The sequence below is a fragment of the Glycine soja genome, chromosome 17 (genome assembly GCF_004193775.1).
Source record: "Glycine soja cultivar W05 chromosome 17, ASM419377v2, whole genome shotgun sequence".
NCBI lineage: Eukaryota > Viridiplantae > Streptophyta > Magnoliopsida > Fabales > Fabaceae > Glycine > Glycine soja.
The window spans coordinates 11,098,725-11,119,437 of NC_041018.1; the positions used below are offsets into that span (position 1 = coordinate 11,098,725).

The 20,713-nt window shown below is 29.8% G+C and overlaps 1 protein-coding gene and 1 pseudogene across 1 annotated transcript; one reads left to right on the forward strand and one right to left on the reverse strand.

Annotated features, from left to right (window-relative positions):
- The first annotated feature begins 9,013 nt into the window (after positions 1–9,013).
- Positions 9,014–9,955, forward strand: LOC114393114 (21 kDa protein-like). Its single transcript, XM_028354376.1, has one exon. It carries the CDS (start codon positions 9,060–9,062, stop codon positions 9,699–9,701), a length of 642 nt encoding a protein of 213 aa, XP_028210177.1. The 5' UTR covers positions 9,014–9,059; the 3' UTR covers positions 9,702–9,955.
- Positions 9,956–11,359: 1,404 nt separating this feature from the next.
- Positions 11,360–14,881, reverse strand: LOC114392651 (annotated as a pseudogene).
- Positions 14,882–20,713: the final 5,832 nt, after the last annotated feature.

Sequence of the window (20,713 nt, forward strand, 5' to 3'; positions counted from 1 at the left end):
CCTAGAAAGAGAAATGAATAATAAAGAAAAATAATAAATATTTTAACGTGATAAGAAGAGATAGATAAATGTATATAATAGGTGACGATAAATATCTAAAATATTTGTCTTTCTAAATATCACTACTCAATAATTATGTTTTTTTTTAAAAGGTACTCAATGATTATAGTTATTAATTATTAGGATTCCAGTTAATTTTTCGAACCACATTGCTGCTGAACTGATTACGCGTTGAGATTTCTAACAATTAATCCCTTTTTTCTATCAGCAAAAAATGGATTGAAAAGGATAGCAGAGGTACCAATATCCGGTTACAGTATAATGACAAAGGTTGGTAACGTAATTGAATCATGCAAAAGAAAAATGGAAGTGGTTCTTTGAATTTGATCATGTTGTAAAGTTCTAAAGATGAAAGGTGATATCATAGAGCGGAAATTGATCCAAATGCCATTAAATAGCTAGGAAACGTCTTAGAGTCTTACACTCATACTTTTATTTTAGATGCCCATTCAACAACTTTATTTTGAATCCGTATAATCTTGGCTAATAATAATTGAATAAAACAGGGAGAGATTCCAGAAGCCGTGAGACGTGGAAATCAAATTAAAAATATATAAGATGAATTCTCCCACACCTATTGTTCTTATATGGCTATGGCTCGTAATCAGTTAGTTAGAGGAAACATTTTCATCACAAATCTGTCATGTTGCAAAGGTCTCAATATAAGAAGTTTGATATAATAGATTTTATAGGCACATATAGATTGATTGAAATATTAAACAAGAAAATTATCGTCTTGTATTCTTACTTTTACAAGATGAACATTCAACGCTTTGTTATGATTTCCGCAACCTTATCAAATTATATAGAGTTGAATAGAATGAGGAGAGTTTCCATTGTGGAAGGCATGACATCCTTATTAAATGAATTCCTCACGCGTATCTTCCACCAATACAGGATATTTTATGCTTAGTTTGGCTAGCTCATAAACCGCCAGAGGGACATTTCTTCACCAACCAACCAAGAATAAAAAGAACAAAAACAATATGAGAATATAGAAAAGAAAGAGATGGAATGAGACTACATCACATATACTTTTTTTTTTCTTAAAAATGTAAATGACTTATATCAAGATGCTAAAACAAATACAATTTATTTATACAAAAAAAACTTAATCTTACTAATAAAAAATTGATAATCTTTAAAAATCAACTTGTTCCTAAACAGGCAAATATAATATATAGCAATTGAACAAGTGGGTCGTTTTCACTTAACGCGCAATGCTATCTGTCTCTCTCTTGCATCGTTCAATGGTCAACACGGAATGCTGCTGCACGTCACCAACTACGTCCAACCGTCCAACTTTCACATCTTCAGGTTCCAAATCTGAACATACACACTTTCAAAAAACTACTACAAACTCATTTTTGTTTATTGTTTTAAAAGTTTAAATGAATTAATATTATTTTACTAATTTTATCTTTCTTTTCATTTAATTTTCAATCATGAAATTAAAGAATAATAATAACCATTAACAGGAAAAAATTAACCAATTAATAAGATAGATAAAAAGTATAATTGTAAATATGAAAATAATTTCAATAAAAACAAGAATATTAATTATGTTTCTGAGTTATTATGTTACCCTATTAAAAGACACTCAAAAGAAAATGGATATAATATTATACTCATATACCAAAAAATGATAATCAACTTATTGAATGAATGTGTCATTTTTTGTCCCCTAAAGTGTTAAAGTGTTGGCGTTGATCATTTTTAAAAAATATTATTGGAAACGTCTTAAGAAATATATTATTCGGATCATTTTGATTTTTATGATGGCAATTCTTACTAAAAAATTCAATTATCTAATTTATTATAATTAAAAGAAAGTGATTAACTTACTTGATAGTAATAAATTTATCTTAATTTATAATTTTTTTTAAAAATATTTTTATTATTAATACTTCTCTCCCTTCTAATGATTTGTAGTCTAAAAAAATTAATATGAAAACTGAGTTTTATAAATAAAAACAAACATCATTGTAAATTTAAATCGTATAAATAAGACGGAAGTATTAGACTTCCTCACTTGTCAAGTTAAGTGGGTTGTAGGATGTTTATTTGCCACTAATTAGAAGTTTTAGTTCGACATTTCACTTCTTCAAACTATAATCTTAAATAATGTTTTGTACATTAAATCAAAATAAGGTTACATGTGCCTTTATCTTGCACATTGATGGATCCAAATGTCTCAGAAGCCAAGACAAAATCATTTGCTGTAACCTATTTGTCACAAAATAACACATGAATCCTTGGCAGATCGGATTTTCTTCTGCCCAATAATGAAGTATAAATTTTAGTAAAATCAAACTCTAAAACATCCATCACTGATTAGCAAAATTTGTCGAACTAGTTCAAGATAAAATAACTTAAAACTTAAATTTTAGGCCTATTAATAATTAATAAAAAATATTTTTATTAAATAAAAAAGGTCACACACTTAAAAAAAATAATGAGACAAAAAGAAATGAAAGCTACTATTTACTGTCCACTTTATTATTAATACAATTCGTTTTGTAATTCTATTTCCCGAAATATCCTAGAATTTGCACTCCTCCCTTTTGTAATTGGCCTCTTCAGGAGATTATTTTGCAGTCCTCTGCCACTGCAAACTCCACCCCCCCCTTCGACTTCTTACCAAGATGCTTCAATCTATTTTCAAGTTATTGCCGCAATGAAATCACCCTAAAAATTACCAAAATAAAAATAAAACGTAATGCAGTGACAAAATTGGAGCTATTATCCTCATCAATAGATGAAGATTTGCTATCCTTAGCCCTCTGCATTTCTGCTGCTTAAAAAAATAAAATATACTACAAATAAAACTCCATTTATGATGAGAAATTGAAATCCAAATACAAGGAATTAATGAAATCCTACAAATCCCATCGAAACGTACAAAATAGCTATCACCGCTTATTGAATGCTATGTTATTGTGAATTTGTGATACTCCATTCGGTCTCGGTCTCAAATATATATATATATATATATATATATATATATATATAAAGTTATGATAACTAAAAAAATTAATTAATCATATTTAATTGTATCAATTTCAATTAAAAAATATTTTTTTAATTTATTTTTTGTTGAAATTTGATATTATGAATAAGAAAAATTCATTGAAATTAATATCTCAATTGAATGAAAGATATTTAAAAAATAATAATATTTAATAAGATAAATATAGTTAAAATTTTCTTATATTTAATATCAAGAAAAATATATATTTTTATATATATTTGGCCAAAGGAAGTACACTGAATCAATTATAACATTGTGGAAAAGCAAGAAGAAAAATGTGGTGGTGAGATGGCGCGGTGGGGGAGGAGTGTGCAAGAAGGGGAATGCAAAATTATTTGTTGAAGAGACCAATTACAAGGGAGGGAGTGCAAATTTTAGGATATTTCGGACAAAAAATTATATAGGGGAGTGCAAATTTTAGGATATTTGGGACAAAAAAATGATAGGAGAGTGCATTAGTATAAAGCTAAGTGTAAATATCAACTTTAAAAAAATTATCTTTTCTTTAGGCCCCTCACTCGTCGTTGGGTCCAAATCAAGCAATTTGTGGGTTGATCTTCATCATTCGGCTTCCATTGCATGTGAGATGCAGTGGCTTCCTCTTTTGCTTTGAGACTTGACCATTTCTCCAAAATTTACCAGCTCAGATGGTACTAAACTCGTTATTAATTAGTTAGAATACTCCAAAATTTATCACACCACTTTTTTATTAGTTTGCTATAAAAGCTATGGTGGTTTACAATCATTCTATATAAATCATTTGGGGATATTATTTAAATCATTCTATTTCTCCCTCATTATTTCCTCTTTTTGTGTCTTCCTTCTAATAAGATGATATTACTTATCATACATACTAAGTGAATTCAAAGTATACTAAGAGCCCGTGCATAATCAACTTTCCCCTCCCCACATCCCCGTTATTCTCCAACCTCACTCCTTCTAAATTTTTTCCTATCTCTGTACAACACCTATCCCTTTCTTAACTTTTCTTGTTTTTCTTCTCTTTTCACAAATTTGGTTGCACTTGCAATTGAGCCAGGAAAGAGGGATCACCAGCTGCACGAGAGGAGGAAGAGGAAAGAGAAGAAAAAAAAAAACAAGAGTGTAGAATTTTCTAGTGATAAAAAAAATTATAGTAAAAATTTAACACAATAATAACAACATTGATTTATTTTATTCTTGTAAAAAAAATATGATTTATTTTATTGCCTGGTGCAATTGCGCAGCAATTGGCGCCAAACTGGGATAGCAAGGGAGTAGACTTTTCTTATTCTTCTGTGGAGGCGGAACAAAGGAACACTAGCTAGGTATCACGATCTTCTATCAATAAAAAAAAGTAATTGCAAAAAAAATCATTTAATTAGATAACGATTTTTGTCTGTGGCTCTTTTGGTATATTGATTTGTCTATGACTAAAGAAATGTATAAATGCAAAATCTAAAATATAAAAAATTCTATCACAGTTTTCTTTTTTAAAAGAAATCTCATGGTGTGTTGTTTGGTTTGTAATTTCATTTTCAAAGAATTAGAGTTCATAAAATATTTTGGTTTGACTTTTTATTTTCTGTTTTTAAAAAATTAAAACACTGAAAATGCGTTTAAAAAAGAATATATTTCTTGTCATCGCACTTTCATTTTACTCAAAATGAAGTTCCTGGTCTAACTCAAAATACTTAAAAATTAGATTTTATTGTTTTCAATTTGTTCGGAAAATATTTTCACTGAACATAAAAATAGAAGTCCAACCAAACACATTTTCATTACCATTTTCTATTTTCAATAAAAATAAAAATAGAAAACAACCAATCCAACACTTCTTAACTATCGTGATAATGTATACTAGATTTCCATTTCCAATTAACTTAATGAATCTCCAACGGACTTTGTTATTGCGTGATGAACTGATGATTACTTGCTTGCTTCAGGATAATTAGAGAAGAACTAAAAGTCTAAAATTGGGCGATTTACCGAACTACAAATAAATTTAATAGCACAAAATTTACTGATTATTTTTATATGTAGCAACAGTATAGTATAGGTAAAACTAAGGTCTAAAATTGGGCTATGTACCGAACTATATCTAATTTTGATAGTTTACTTCTTTTCCAACGTGTTTTTATCATGTTCAAATCCCCAATGGACTTTAGAAGGTACCCACCCATTTGGTGTGTCTTTGACACGATTAAGGTTATGCTTGTTCTCATGTATTTGGACTTTGGAGGCGATATACTTGCAGACCACGTTGACGATTGACGTTGGTATATGATTTTGTTAGTCTTTTAGTCTGAAAAAATGATATAAAATAACCATAACGTGTTGAAAATGAAAAATAAAATAAGAACATGTGTTTTCTTATTCTTTTCACATCTACATCTTGAAAGTTTTCTTCTCTCCTCCAAATTTATATATTCGCATCATAGGTTTTTAAATGGATATTACATTTATTTTTATAAGGATCTTGCGCATTAGAATGCATATGACTTATTGTTCACTACACAAACGAGTTAGGATAGAAAAGATACCTAATATAATCCACATTACTCAAGGAGTAGAATAAGAGTATGTTTAATAAAATTATCTCATAAGATAATTGAAAGTTATAAGTTACAAGTTAGGAACTGAGAAGTTAAAAATTAACTAGTTTAAAACTTATGAGTTAGTTGATTTAATTGAACATGTTAAGTAAAATTAGTTGTTAAATTAACAGATAAATATCAAATGACATAAAATGACTTATTAAATATTTTTAATATTTGAATTTAATAATTATCATGTTAAAAAATAGGATAATAATTTTTAAAATTTTGTATTATAAAAAAATTTAAAATTATATTTTTTTGGAAAATTAAAATTAACTTAAATAAAATTTATTAGAATTATATTGTTTATAATATTTTTTAACATTTAAATACTACTATTTTTAAAAAAAAAATTTCTTTATAATTTCTTAATCATTAATTTTTTATTTGTATAAAAACTTCAATATGTATCTCACTTGTTGAACTACAAAATAATTATAATAGTTAGATATGATTTAAAAAATTTCTAACATTAAGGAATCATGTATTGATGATAATTGACGGGTTGATTATGGTCTGTGTCATATATGACTATGTGAGTAAGAACATAAAATTAGATGATAATTTTTTTAATTTAGATGACAAAAAAAAAAGGAGGATTTTTAAATTAAATAAAAGAATAAGATAAAATTTCAAACAAAATAATAAAGATAAAATTAAAAGAAGAAGAAATTAATAACTTATAAGCTAATTTATTTTCTATAAACCACCTCAAGTATGTTTGTGTCTTCTTTCTTTCAAAATCTTTCCGCATGTAATACACTCGTAAAATCGTAAACGTGTGATGTTTATAAAAGTTCAAATATATATATATATATATATATATATATATATATATATATATATATATATATAATCCTTTCAAAAATATATTTAAAAAAATTATAATCTTTTTAAGAATTAAAAATATATTTAATCTTTTTATAAACATGGGTAAATATCAACTGACACTAAATCTCAAGTTTTTACTCTTACATAACTTAATATATATATATTTTTAAATACAAAGTTAATTAACTTAATTATTGAATCTTTAATCTTATTTTTTTTTTCATTGTGTATGTTAAATTTCACATAATTTTCCGGTTTGGACATTTATTAGTTTGTTACCTAGTAATAGACATTTACTTTTATTTTGAATAATATTTTATCTATCAAAATATAATAAATTTGAGGAAATATAAATTAGCTTTTTTCCCTGAAATTTTATAAAGATATTCTGTTTAATATAAAAAAAAATCAATTCAACGGTTAAATTGAGTATATTTATATTCTACATCTTTTTCCTCTCAGGTATATATGAATCAATTGATCTGATATTGTTTACTTTATTAAAAAGTTTTGGATTTAAATTTTAAGTATGTATACTTAAAGGAATTTTATCATTTATAATAATCCTATATTATTAAGTTTCAATCTTTAAATTTTCATTAATTAATTTTATTTTTTTATAAATTTAATTTGTCTAAAAATAATCCCTATCATTATTTAGTTATATATCATTTAGTGATGACATGATTAACATAATGTCACCTTATATATCACTTATTCATACAATGCTTTCTGACCTGGCATGATGATATTAGTTTTTTTTTAATAATTTGACAATTCATAATTGAATATGTATATTAATACTAAAGTCTTGATTTGAATAGATAAATATAATGTGATAAAGTGTAGCATATATGATCAAAATCTCAGCTATTATCTATAAGCTAGATATCATCATGTCATTTCATATCTTCATTTTCATTCCCTTATATATAATGGGAGTTCTATTCAAGTAATATGAAGGATTAATTATTTGATTCATTGCGCAGAACCTATTGATGAAAATTAGGTTTTGTAGGGTGAATTGTATTCATACTTGATCAAAGCTTAATCTCTTAGGATTTGCTTTGAGTTAGTAGTGATGATTAAAATGCTGACCATGGTCTCAAGTAGGGTGGAGATGGTGGCCGGGTACCTACAAAGCAGTTAAATGTCCAAATTAGCACGTGAACCGGCAGAGTAATACATGTTGATACTTTTCTAGATAGCTTATTAAATTTATAGAACTTTACTGCTGGTGAATCATAGTCAGAATACAAAAGTGCAACTGTGAAGTAAGCTCTCTGCCTGCATGGATCTTCATAACTGTTAAATGTTTTGAACGATCTTCATGTGAAATATATGAGTAAACATGGGATCCCCTCAAGTTCAAGTATGGAAATTAAAGTAGTGAGAATTGAGTCTCAAATTAATGGCCAATGCCTCTATTATTTAATATCCAGATTCCAGAATAATACTCCATATATACCTATGATACAGTTGGTTATTCAATTGGAATCCCGTTGATGAATTAATCCGCAGTTTTAAATTAAAGTTCACATTTGCAACTAGACTTGTCTGCCAAATTAATCTCACTTTATTCCTAGCTTGATTAGTTGATTTGGTTCCTATCCAATTGAAAACAGTCAGTCAATGCCGTGGAGGCGTGGACGAGAGACGTAAATCAGCATTCGGCAGAAACAATTAAGAACTGTGAGCTTCAATTTTTTATTTCGAATTTGTTGGAACTGTTTGCCTCACTATTAATTTAGAGTTGGTATAGGATTTTCAGCAACAAATCTTAAAGTTACTTTGTTAGTATTTGTTATTATTCTTTTTTTTAATCTTATATATACAAATGTGTTATCTTAATTAGACTTTTTTTTTTTAATAAACACGAATAAAAATGTAATTTTAAATTTTCACAGAAAATATCTTTTACTAATAGCTCATCCAAGCGAGCCTCAACAGGAACATAAGAATATGCATGTGGATTCAAATAATGGGAAAAGAAAAAAAAATTATATAAGTGCTGGCTTTACCGGTATTCACTGCAGATGGGGTACAATGAATCAGAAACTTCTTTCAATCTTAAGAATGGAAACATGGAAAAAGGAATTCGATGAAAACACAGTATAGCTGTACGTGCCATGCATATCTCTTTGGTTTCCGCTTCTAATTTTTATTAAGTTATATATATATTATTAATACAATATTTTTTAAACAATTGAGATAAAATTCATAAAAATTAAAAAGTTGAAGGTCTATTTTTTATAAAAAAAAATTTGTAACAATATATATATATATATATATATATATTATCTATGTAGTATATTGTTTATTTGATCTCACACAGCCCCACGCTTTTTATGTCTTGACTTTCTATCTATTTTTTTATTGCACAAAATTATACATGATTTCTGACCTGAACTTTTACAAGAAAATATATGTAAAAAACAAATTTTGGCACTCCTCCAATATGGATCCCTATATATAAGTGAGCACCACATTGGCATATTTTACTACATCACAATTCACATCACAAACCAAACTTGCCATTCTTCACAAAACCACAAAGCATGGCATCAAAACTACTACTAAGCCTTTCTCTGCTACTCCTAACTCTCACCCTCCACACGTCTTGCACCACCGCACTTGCCAAACGAACCAACCCAAACCCAACAATAACAACAACAACAGACTTCATCAAGTCCTCATGCAAGGCCACGCGCTACCCCGCCGCGTGCGTGCAAACCCTCTCGGGCCACGCCAGCGCGATCCGCCAGAGCGAGCAGCAACTCGCCGTCACGGCTCTCTCCGTGAGCGTGTCCAAGACGCGCTCATGCGCGTCGTTCGTGAAGAGAATGGGCTCCGTGAAGGGAATGAAGCCCAGAGAGTACAACGCACTGCGTGACTGCGTGGAGAACATGAACGACAGCGTGGACCGTCTCAGCCAGTCGGTGAAGGAGCTCGGGCTCGTCATGGGTAAGGGCAAGGGTAAGAAGGACTTTACGTGGCATGTGAGTAATGTTCAGACTTGGGTTAGCGCTGCCATCACTGATCAGGACACGTGTCTTGATGGGTTTGATGGGCCCCACGTGGACGCCAACTTGAGGGCTTCCGTTAGGCCCAGGGTTGTGGATGCTTCTCAGGTCACTAGTAACGCTCTTGCACTGGTTAATCGCTTTGCCTCCAAGTATCGTTCTGCTTCGCAAACTTAAACTTCATGAGTCTTAACTCGTCATTATGTGTGCTTAATGGTTTAATTTGTTCAATTCTATCTTCGTGGTTTAGTACCCCAATAAGTCTGCATGCGGTTTAAGCTGGTTCTATGCTACTGTATTAGACTGTGGCGCATGTTGTGTAAGTGTAAATGGGGATTATAATTTATTTGGTTTAATTGTCTCGTGTTTAATAAATTTGTGATTTGGAAGGCATTTTGAATAACCAGAAAAATAATTTTTATTTTGAGTAATTCCTGTGTATCTTGTTTGTGAGAAAGAATTTGACTTCGATTCTCATATAGTATATCTTTGGAGAGGAACCATATATAAACTTTAAATGTTGCAATTATAATGGTTAAAATAAAACTTCTAGTTCTGGTGCTATCTTTACCTCTGAACCCATGAGATTATGTACATAATTCAAGTGAGGCCGATTGGTTATTGAAGCAGATTTGTTTTGATTTACGTCCAGGAAGGGCTCATTTGTTTTGAAGTCATAAACACAATATTGTTATGAATATTCCAAAATAATGCACACTTCAATAACTACAAATATGCTTGGATACCTAGTTTGGTAACACACTATCATCATATTGGGATTAAAAAAATCATTAAATTTGATGATCTTTATACTTAAGAAATTAGAGTGTCTTTATAAAAGATTTAACTCCAATGCAACCAACATAATGCATGGGAAAATTTCTCTCACATTGCTTTGATTTTTTTGTCTTAAAAAGATAATTTTTTCCATGATTTAGACATGTTTTTAAACACACTCTTAGTTTGATTGAGTAAAATGTAATGGAAATGAAAAAAAAAGAGAAGAAAAATTTGAATTAAAACAAAGTAATAGAGGTGTGGGATTCATAGAATTTTTTTTAAAATTTTCTGTTTTTTTCTTCGTCTTTTGAACTCAAACAAACCACCCCTTAATCTTAATCACATGGCTTTCAATTATAAAAAATATCCTGCAAGATTAAATATTATATTAAGTTCTTTAATTTATTTCTTCCATGGTTTTCTCCCTATAAGTTTACATATGGTTTTAGGCAGTGACGGGTCCATTCATTGAGGGTGTGGGAGCAATTCTCCCCACAAAATAATTTTTTTTAGCTCTCTTGCTACTGTAATGCATGTTGTGTTAATTGTTGTGTAAGTATATGGGCATTATAATTTGTGTGCTTTAATTATATCGTGTTTAGTAAATTCGTGATTTGGAGGCGATTTTAAAGTGACTAGAGGGATAAATTATAGGTGGGCATTATCCCATGGCTACTTGGGCAGTTCAACCGGACGAGTAAAAGTATAACAACAACTTATACATGGTGAGCGTATATACCAAAGGGTCTAAATTATTGCTTAGCACCATGGATAAATAACCAACCACACCAAGAATTTAAGCATGAGGCTAAGACCAAGACTTGGTCCACCATGATTTGAACACCACATGGCCAGCGTGAGCCCAGACCCAGACAAACAACACATAGAAAGTGCTTCTTTAATTTTATTCTTAAATAAAAAATTAAAATCTTAAATAAATTAAAATTAAAATAATACAAATTTACATAAACTATTTTTTTTATAAAAACCAAAATTAAAAAAATTACAGATATAAAAAATAAATAAAAAATCTAACGGGGAATAAAATTTAAAAAAAATACAAAACTTGCAGGAACACAAACAATAAAATATACGTGCAAAAGGTGGATCTTTAATTTATTCTGTAAGCCACTTGACAAACTTGTTGAGGTTCTCTGAAGATGGCCCTTTGTTGTTCATTAACTCCTCCTTTAGCTTCAAAGACCTTGATCGTATGTTCTCAATTCTCATCACCAAGTAGTTTGTCCAATTTGTTTTGAATCTCCCACCTTGACACAAGTCCACTTTCATCTGAATTCAATCCCAGCCCAACTTTCCACTCATCACAAATGTATGTTTTGTTATAAATTTGGTCTGCAAAATATGGCCAGCACAAGAAGGGCACACCACTAGACAAACCTTCTATGGTTGAATTCCAACCACAATGGCTAATGAAGCATGCTAGGGCAAGATGGCTTAGAACTTTCTGTTGAGGTGCCCATTCAACTATCTTACCATTTTGTCCTTTGGAATTCATAAGGGTATGCCATCTTATTGTCTTGATGCACAACCCAAAGAAAAGGTCCATTGGCAAGGTCTAGTCCAAGAGCTAGTTCATTGAATTGGTTTTGGTAAAAAAGAGTGACACTACCAAAGGCAACATATGTGACAGAACAATGAGGTTGTTGGTCTAGCCAACTCATGCAGGAGAGATCTTCTTCTTGAAATTGTCCCAATGATCTTGCAGTTGCAGTATTCAACAATAGGCCAATTGGGAGGATCTTTGAAACAAAAGTTAATACCCCAGGTTCAAGATCATGTGTGGTGTTACAAAGCCACCATTCTGTCAAATTTAAAGTTCGTGTAGCATGCATCATATTCATACCATCTTTTGTGCCAGGCAGGCATATTTAACCAAAAAAAGGTTCCTGGGTCCATCTCTGGCATATTTTTGGTGATAGTCGAATTCTATTTTTAGTGGTTAATAGTAATCCTGCAACGAAAAATGTTGGATCTTTAGATGATTTTATAATGTCAAAATTTTTACTTAATTGTTTTCTTGGTAAATTTTCGCAAACTTTGACTAGGTTTGTCTATTTCATGGCTACTAGAAAAGATAAGCACAATTTGTATATGCAAGCCACGTAAAAATCTAAAACAGATGAAAATTATTCTCATTGTCATGAAAAAATATCCTCATTTATGTTAAAACTGTTTTAACTTGACCCAAAAAGTGAATCTGTGGCAAATTTCCCCAAAAGGAGTGCTTTTACAAAATATTTCCCCAAAGGGGGTCCTTTCGAAAAGTATTACATGGGGGCTCTTTTCTACGTACTTTGCATGGATAATATAGCAAACCGTCACTCCTAGTGACGAGTTTGCTGGGCACAGCCACGTGGCACGGAAAACGCCACTCGTAGTGGCGAGTTGTCCAGCCTGCAAGTTGCCACCACGATTGGCGAGTTAGGACAGGCTTTTGGTGCAAGCTTTTGCAGCCTTTGCAGGTTACTTTTCTAGGGTGCAGGCCTAAAGGGGAGTTACAATTGCAACTTGCGATTTGAGTACAAGTTACAACTCCCATTGGCAATTTAGGGTAGTATAAATACATACTCAAATATCAGTTTTCCTGACGCTGTTTTCATTGTATTTTTGAGATTTTTTTAAATTTATTTGTGTAATATATGTAATATAATTTAAATTTTATTTATTGGAAAATAAATTGGTAATTTATTTAAATTTATTTTGATTTGTAACAAAAAATTATCAATATCAGAAATTTAAATTTTTTTTACTGGAAAATAATTAAATTTAATAAATAGTAGACATGAATAAGAATAAACACTAGACGTATATGGTAAAAAATAGTAAATTTTAAAATTCCCTTCATATTAAGTGTTAAACGTGAATGATAACCGCAAAATTAGAATAACTCTACGAAAAGTTTAAAATCTTTTTCTCCTTTCAAATATAACTCAACGAAGAAAACAAAAGTTTGAAAAGAGTTTTATTTTTTATATTAAAATTAATCAAGAAGATTTGTGACATTTGTTTTAGCTTTGAACTTTGTTTATCGGAAAATAAATTGGTAATTTATTTAAATTTATGTATGTATTTAAAAAATTACTTGAAAGCTGACATTTAGTTTTAATTAATAATTACTTAAAAAAAATTATCATACAAATTATTTTACTGGAAACTACAAAATAAAATATAAAACTAATTTAATTATACAATGAGAGTTGCCAATGGGAGTTGCAACTTGCACTCAACTCGCAAGTTGCAATTGCAACTCCCCTTTTGCAGCCTGCACCAAAAGTCTGCCCTAACTCGCCAGTCATGGTGGCAACTTGTAGGCTGGGCAACTCGCCACTACGAGTGGCGTTTTCTGTGCCACGTGGCTGTGCCCAGCAAACTCGCCACTAGGAATGGCGGTTTGCTATATTATCCATGCAAAGTATGTAGAAAAGAGCCCCCCCATGTAATATTTTTCGAAAGGACCCCCTTTGGGGAAATATTTTGTAAAAGCACCCCTTTTGGGGAAATTTGCCTGAATCTGTGGTGTAAGATTTGACTGTATTCATATGTATGTGAATAATTTATTTAATGAGAAAATTCATGTTAGATTCTCATCGTGTGAAAAAATTTTTGACAACATCTATTACAAATGAAATTAGTTTTTTATCTAATAGGTTTAAGAGCACCCATAGTGAAAAAAAATTTTACGTCATTGACAACATCTATTACAAATGAAATTAGTCTTTTATTAATAGGTTTAAGAACACCCATAGTTTATGATCCTGGAAAAAAAAATCTATTTTAACTATTATAATATGAATTTAGTATATTTCTCTTTCATTTAAGATTTATGTATAAAGTATTGATAATTAGGTAGTGATAAAGCGAGAGGGTAATGCTGTCTTAAGGTTTCAAAGAAATACACAAGTAGAAACAAAATTTTCTTTTTTCATAAGCAGATAGTTATTGAAAAAAAATAAAAAAAGAACAAAAGAAACACAAGTTAATTTACATGCTTCATTAATCAATCAAGTTTTCTAGAGTAAATAGAATGAGACAAATTAATATGAATAGTAGTAAAGCATGATATTCTTACCATCAGAATTTATGATCCCATCATCAATAAGCTTGGGGCTGTTGCATAACAAGGCAAACATAGTTGCTGCTATAGGACAGAACGCAGCTCCTTTGATTCCAAATTTACTCCCAACCTCCAAATCTGCAACAATGAAACCAATTCTATTGTCACCATCCCCATGATGAGTATCCTGTATGAGCTTCTCAAGCATCCTAGGCATGGTTCTTACAACAGCATCATATTGTTTTCCGGGCTCCTTTCTGTCATCATCGGGTCCTAAACCATCGGGGACTGAGACCAACTTCATTAGTGATTCATCATCATCAAGCTTATATTGTTGTTGCTCATCCACCATGATGGAACTCACCACTCGCTTGTGGTTGAAGTCTGTGTTCACAAAAATGACTCTGCATCCATGCTCAATTAACTTTTGTGAGAGGCTCATTATGGGATTGACATGCCCTTGACCTGGAAATGGTAAAACTAGCACGGTTGGAACGCTCATGTTGTGCTTGCTCTGCTTTTTCTATTTTGGCCTAGACTTCACTTGTATGATTCGTTCGGTAAAGTGAAAAGAAATAAATTAAAATGAAAATTTTAAATTAAAGTAGATTATAGAAATATGAATCTCATATTATTTTACTGTTTATTTTTTCATTTTTCACTCTTTCTCTGCAAACGAATACACCCTCAAAGCATCAACTTTATTACTAGTGGATGTGTGAGTAGGAGCCTCTACTATTATGGCTGCAGAAATTTAAGCCATTCTTACAGCTTTAGAGCAAACGTGGTCCATTGGTGAAAGAAGAAGAGTTTGGTTTGAAATGTTGAATACTTTAATTTGATTCGTTGGCAGCCTGCAACATGATTAACAAATGAACCTTGGCCGGTCATTCTTATTCGGTCTTTGATTAGATATGGTCAGCCTATTATTTGTTAATTCGTTGACTAGGAGCTTGCAACATGATTAACAAACCATTCCTTCTATGATTTCCAAAAACCCAACTATGCTCTACTAGGATACAAAAAGAAAGCACCTCTTTTCACGACTAATGTTCTTAACCCAAATCTTCACAATCTAATTCATAGTTCATATACCAAAGAAAAATCAAAACAATGCTCACTACATTTTCATTTTCAAGCTTTTTTTTTTCTTTTTGGTGGACAAATTTTGGGGTGAAAAGAGGCTTTCTCTGTCCTAGCCTCCTAACTGAAGCTTTTCAACATAACATAGCCCATCATTTTTGGCATAAATATAATCATAGGTCATTATAAACTTGCCCGCTGAAAAAAGTTAAACCATATGTATCAGCATTTTGAAATTTTGCAGAATTGAGTCTGGTGGGTTTCTAGAGCAATAGAGGCAGGTTCTTCATTTCTCTGTTCATCTTTAACCAATCCAAGAAACTTTAAAGCCTTACTAGCTAAATATAGTACAATAATTACAAAACATACAAAAAATAATTAGATTTCTAAATAAGAAAACAAAATTGTCCATTAAAAAAATGTAACATAAAAGACCAAACAAAACACATAATTATATGATTCCTTTGATCATATTGTATAGCAGTCCAAGTCCATATTTTCATACGACCTCCCCCCTAAAAATCATAAACAGAAGAGAAAAGAAATATTATGAAAGGAAGAGGTTTTGAGGAGCCTTTCAATCAACATTATATCAATAAGATTAACATAAACAACCAAAACATGAAATTGGGCCTCTGCATCCATACCTATATTTTTTAAACAATTAAAATAATACTTTTATTTCATCTGCAGAAAATGAATTTAATATATCACTTGTCAACCCACTATTCATAATTCCATATATTTGAGTTTAGTCACACAGAAACACAATTGGTTATCAAAAGTCAAAGTTTAGAAAGGAAAATTGATTGATTAAGATCCAGCACGTGATAAAGATAAGAAGACTAATCGATCAATAACCAAAACATGAAATCGGGTCTCTGCATCCATGCCTATATTATTTAAACAATTAGAACAATTTTGCTTTTATCTGCAAAAAAAGAATTGGATATATCACTTGGCAACCCACTATTCATAATTTCGTATATTTGATTTTGAGTTTAGGCACACACAAACACAATTGGATTATCAAAAGTCAAAAGTTTGGAAACCAAACCAATGGTACAATAACGATTACAAATGACTCATGTCAATAGTCTTATGAGATCAGAAATTGAAGCTTTCAAACTCTTTCCTTCAGTAAAAATAATAGAACGATTAGATAAAATAACTCGTACTAAACCTTTGTTAAAATGGGACGTGGATATTTGCACGGGTTGCCATGACTCAAGATTTATTTATTTGTATCTAATACTTTGACATGTCTATGGATACACAGTAGAAAACCTTTATTAAAATAAGGTTATTGTAAGCAAATATTCTAAGAGTGCATAGATTATTTACTTGTAACCAAATGATTGGGTACACAAACAATTAATGTATTAAAGTTAATGTTAAATTATCTGGGTATTACTTAAGTTTGATCCGTGGTGGAAATAATTCTTTATTAAATTTTACTTGTTGTTAAACTTCAAATTAATCAGAATTCATTTTCTAGGTAAATCGTAGTATTAAGAAAAAAAATAAAAATTATTCACGTCTCATTTTAATCCTTTTAAAAGAGTTTGCACTAATAATTTCCTCTAATTATGCAAAACTTACCGATAGAAGAAAAAGATGGACCATATATCAGACCCAAGTCTAGTGACTTATAAACTTACAACAAAAAATGAGCAAGAGTCAGACGCTTTAAAAATATTTTTTAAACACTTGGAATAAATGATTAATTGAGTAATAATATTTTGAAGAGTAGTTGTAGGGCTAAGTAAGTTTATGGATCTGTAAATTATTCCACTCACAAATCTTATAAATAGACAACTCTTTTTAATACATGTCCTATTTAGCTCCTTTCACTGAAGAGAATATTAGAACAATGTTAGTTGATTATTAGGACTTGGTGTTTTTAAATTAGTTTTATATTCACACCCAATTTTTCCTTTCAATTTTGTGAGAGATAAAAGAAGCATTTTATCTTAAAAAAAGTCATTACAAAAAAAGTTCATAAAAATTGATCTTATTCAAGTAGTAAAATATGCAGTAAAAATGAGCATGACATGGTTTAGGAGGAATGAACTGACCATCAAAGCTACTCGAATAGAACCACTATGCCATAAGAGGTTCTTGAGACTAAATATAGATTGACCCTAGTGGATCTGGAATAGATAAATCAAAAGCAAATGAGTAAACAATGATTAAAAACATAACCTCAAAAAGTGAAAGTAAAGAAAGCAAGATTTACAGTTATTTCACTGAGAAGAGTATGCATGATAATAAAAACATACATATTTACATGATTAACATTGCATGATACTCCATTTTTCTCCACCACCATTTAATCAAAATATAATATTAGGCTGGATATAAGGCATGGAAACAGAAAATTTGAAATTGTCCACTAGAAACAAACTTAGAGATTATCTCATGGACCAAAGATCCAGGAAATGCACATGAAGCAACTTTTCGACGAGCAACTTTAGTTTAAAGCAACTTAAGTTATTTTTTATTTTATTCCTTAGTTTCTTGCCTAACCTCTAGTATTGTCCTTTACATTAGTCAATTAATCAAATAGCATACACAATTTATCAAAACAAGCAATAATCTAAGAGTTGAGACTCTGCCCAAACTAAATTGACTAAAACCTGCAACATATAACAATAAGGAGAGCGTATTTAATTAGGATTTTAAAGAATTTAAAAGATTTTTTTTAAAAAAAACTCGAGGTATTTAATAAAAAAATTTAAATAATAGAAATAATTATTATGATATTCAACTAAGACTATTAGAATTTTTTAATAAATTTAATAAAGTCAATTGGTATTCAGTTAAGATTTTTTATAATTTAAAAAGAGTTTTCTGATATTCAAAAGTATATAATTTTTTATGAATTCTTTTTTAGGATGAATTTTTTCTTATGATGGATTTTAATAGATTTTACGAGACTTTATATGAGAAAATACACATTAAACAATCTCACTCAAACCATTAAGATTTCATGAGACTTTCTTTCTTTTCTTGCAAATTGACATATTTTTTTTCCTGTCACACTTAATCCCTTGTCTCTTTGTTGAAAGTGTTAGATATTTATAATTCTTTTTTATTCTTTTGACCAATGATTAATATGTCATGTGTTATATGAGACATTTTTTCAATTCTTTGAATTTGGAGGACATATTAACTACATGTTTATATATCTAAATGAACGTAAATATATAGGAATACGAAAAATATATAATTTTAATAAACATGATAAGTTTACTAATGTATAAGTGGATAAATATATATTAGAGGTTTGAAACAATTTTTGGATATGTTTTTTGTTTGGTGGGATTATTATTGTGAAAATGATTACAAGTATCCATATAATTAACATGATTGATGATTGAAAAGGGAATAAACATATTGTGCTTCTAAATATGCTAGGAAAAATTCATTTGTGATGTAACAAGTTTAAGGTTCTTTTGTATTAGATGAGTTTTATTTTAAGTGTTAGGCCGACAAAATTTATGAATCTTTATCAATAATTTTGATTTTTTTAAAAAAAAATTCAAGGAGTCCTTTAAAATCTTAAAAATCTATAATGTCTTTTCAAATCTTATCAATTCATGTTTTGTAAATCTATTAAAATCTGAAGTACAAAATCCTAATCATAAAAGTCTTTTAAAAAAACACTTAAAAGTCATTATATTCTTGCAAAGTCTTTTAAAATTCCCTAATTTATTATGCCAAAATAGTCTTTTAAAATTTTAATCCAATATATCCTCTAAGGTTCCAAAAGATAAAGTGCATTGGTAAGTTTTAGCAAATAAGATGGTTATGTTTCTAACCCACAAGTATGAGTTTTAGATTTTCTCTATATTATGTGAACGTGTTCAAATAAAAAAGGTGTTTGTATTTCTTGAATTCAAAGCGACCATGGAAAAGAATTTGAAAATGAATGTTTTCAAAGTTTTTGTGAAAAAAATGGTATTCTTCACAATTTTTTGACATCTCAACATAATAGTTGTTGAGAGAAAAAAAAAAGACCATGACAAGAAATGGTTAGAACTACATTGAATGATAATTCTATTCTCAATTACTTTCAAAACAGAATATATATTAAACATATTGTGAAAATGTTCCTTATGAAGCATAGAAAGGACGAAAACCTAACATTTCATATTTTTAGCCTTTTGGATATGAATGTTTCATTCTCAATACTAAAAACAATCTAGGAAAGTTTGATCCTAAGTTGGATAAATCAAATATATTATTAAGCTATTTTGAAACTTCTAAGGCATATAGAGTTTATAATTCTAGAAGCTTAACAGTTGAAGAATTCATCTATGTTAAGTTCAATGACGCTAAGCCTAATAGAAAACTATCAAAGTTGGACGAATTTTTTGCAAATCTCATTCTGGAAGGCACTAATGAGCTAACATCTAACAAAGATAAAGTGGATGAAGCTGACCTAGAACAATATATAGAATGAGCCCACTAGATACAACTAGCAAATGAAGACTTCTCATCCAAAATATCATATCATAAGAGATGTACAAGATAGAGTAAAAACCGAATCAACCTTCAAAGGTCAAACACATCTAGCAATACTTTAAGGAAAGAAACCAAAGACAACAGACGTGAAACACTAATGGATGAAGGTTGGATCATGGCAATATGATCAACTTGTCATGAATGCAACATATATGCAATTAACACTATCGAGTTTATTGCAAATTCAAGAACTTGATGGGAGAGTGAGAAAAGATAGAAAAAACATAAGTAATTTTTATCTTGGTTCAATCACTCTACTATGATCTACGCCCAGTCCTTATCAATCTAATTGAAATTTTTCACTAAAAACTTCAATTGTTTAGAAACACACGACAATAATCAAGTACCTATTTATCCCTAAGATTTGAACCCTTCAAGAAAGCCTTGAACCAAACCTTATAGAATTCCTCTACAAAATGTATGAGAAAAACCTTTGTATTAAACATACAATAAAAAACGAAGAAAAGTTTTAGATTTTACTTGATGTGTGATAAACAAACAATTTGAAACAAAGCCTAACTTCTTTAAGACTCATTGAGACTCTTGAAAGGATTTCACAATTGAGCTCTTGATCTTTAATTCTGTTGTAAAATCATAGTTGAGCATCATCCTTCAAGAATTTTGTCTTTCTCTTGTTTTCTATAGGCTAATCCAAAATTTTAGAATAAAATCTCATTTCGAAAGAGAGAGTAGAGTTTATTATTTATAAAAACAGCTTATA

Coding starts and splice junctions, on each gene's coding strand:
- LOC114393114 (XM_028354376.1), top strand. CDS start 9,060: ATGGCATCAAAACTACTACTAAGCCTTTCTCTGCTACTCCTAACTCTC.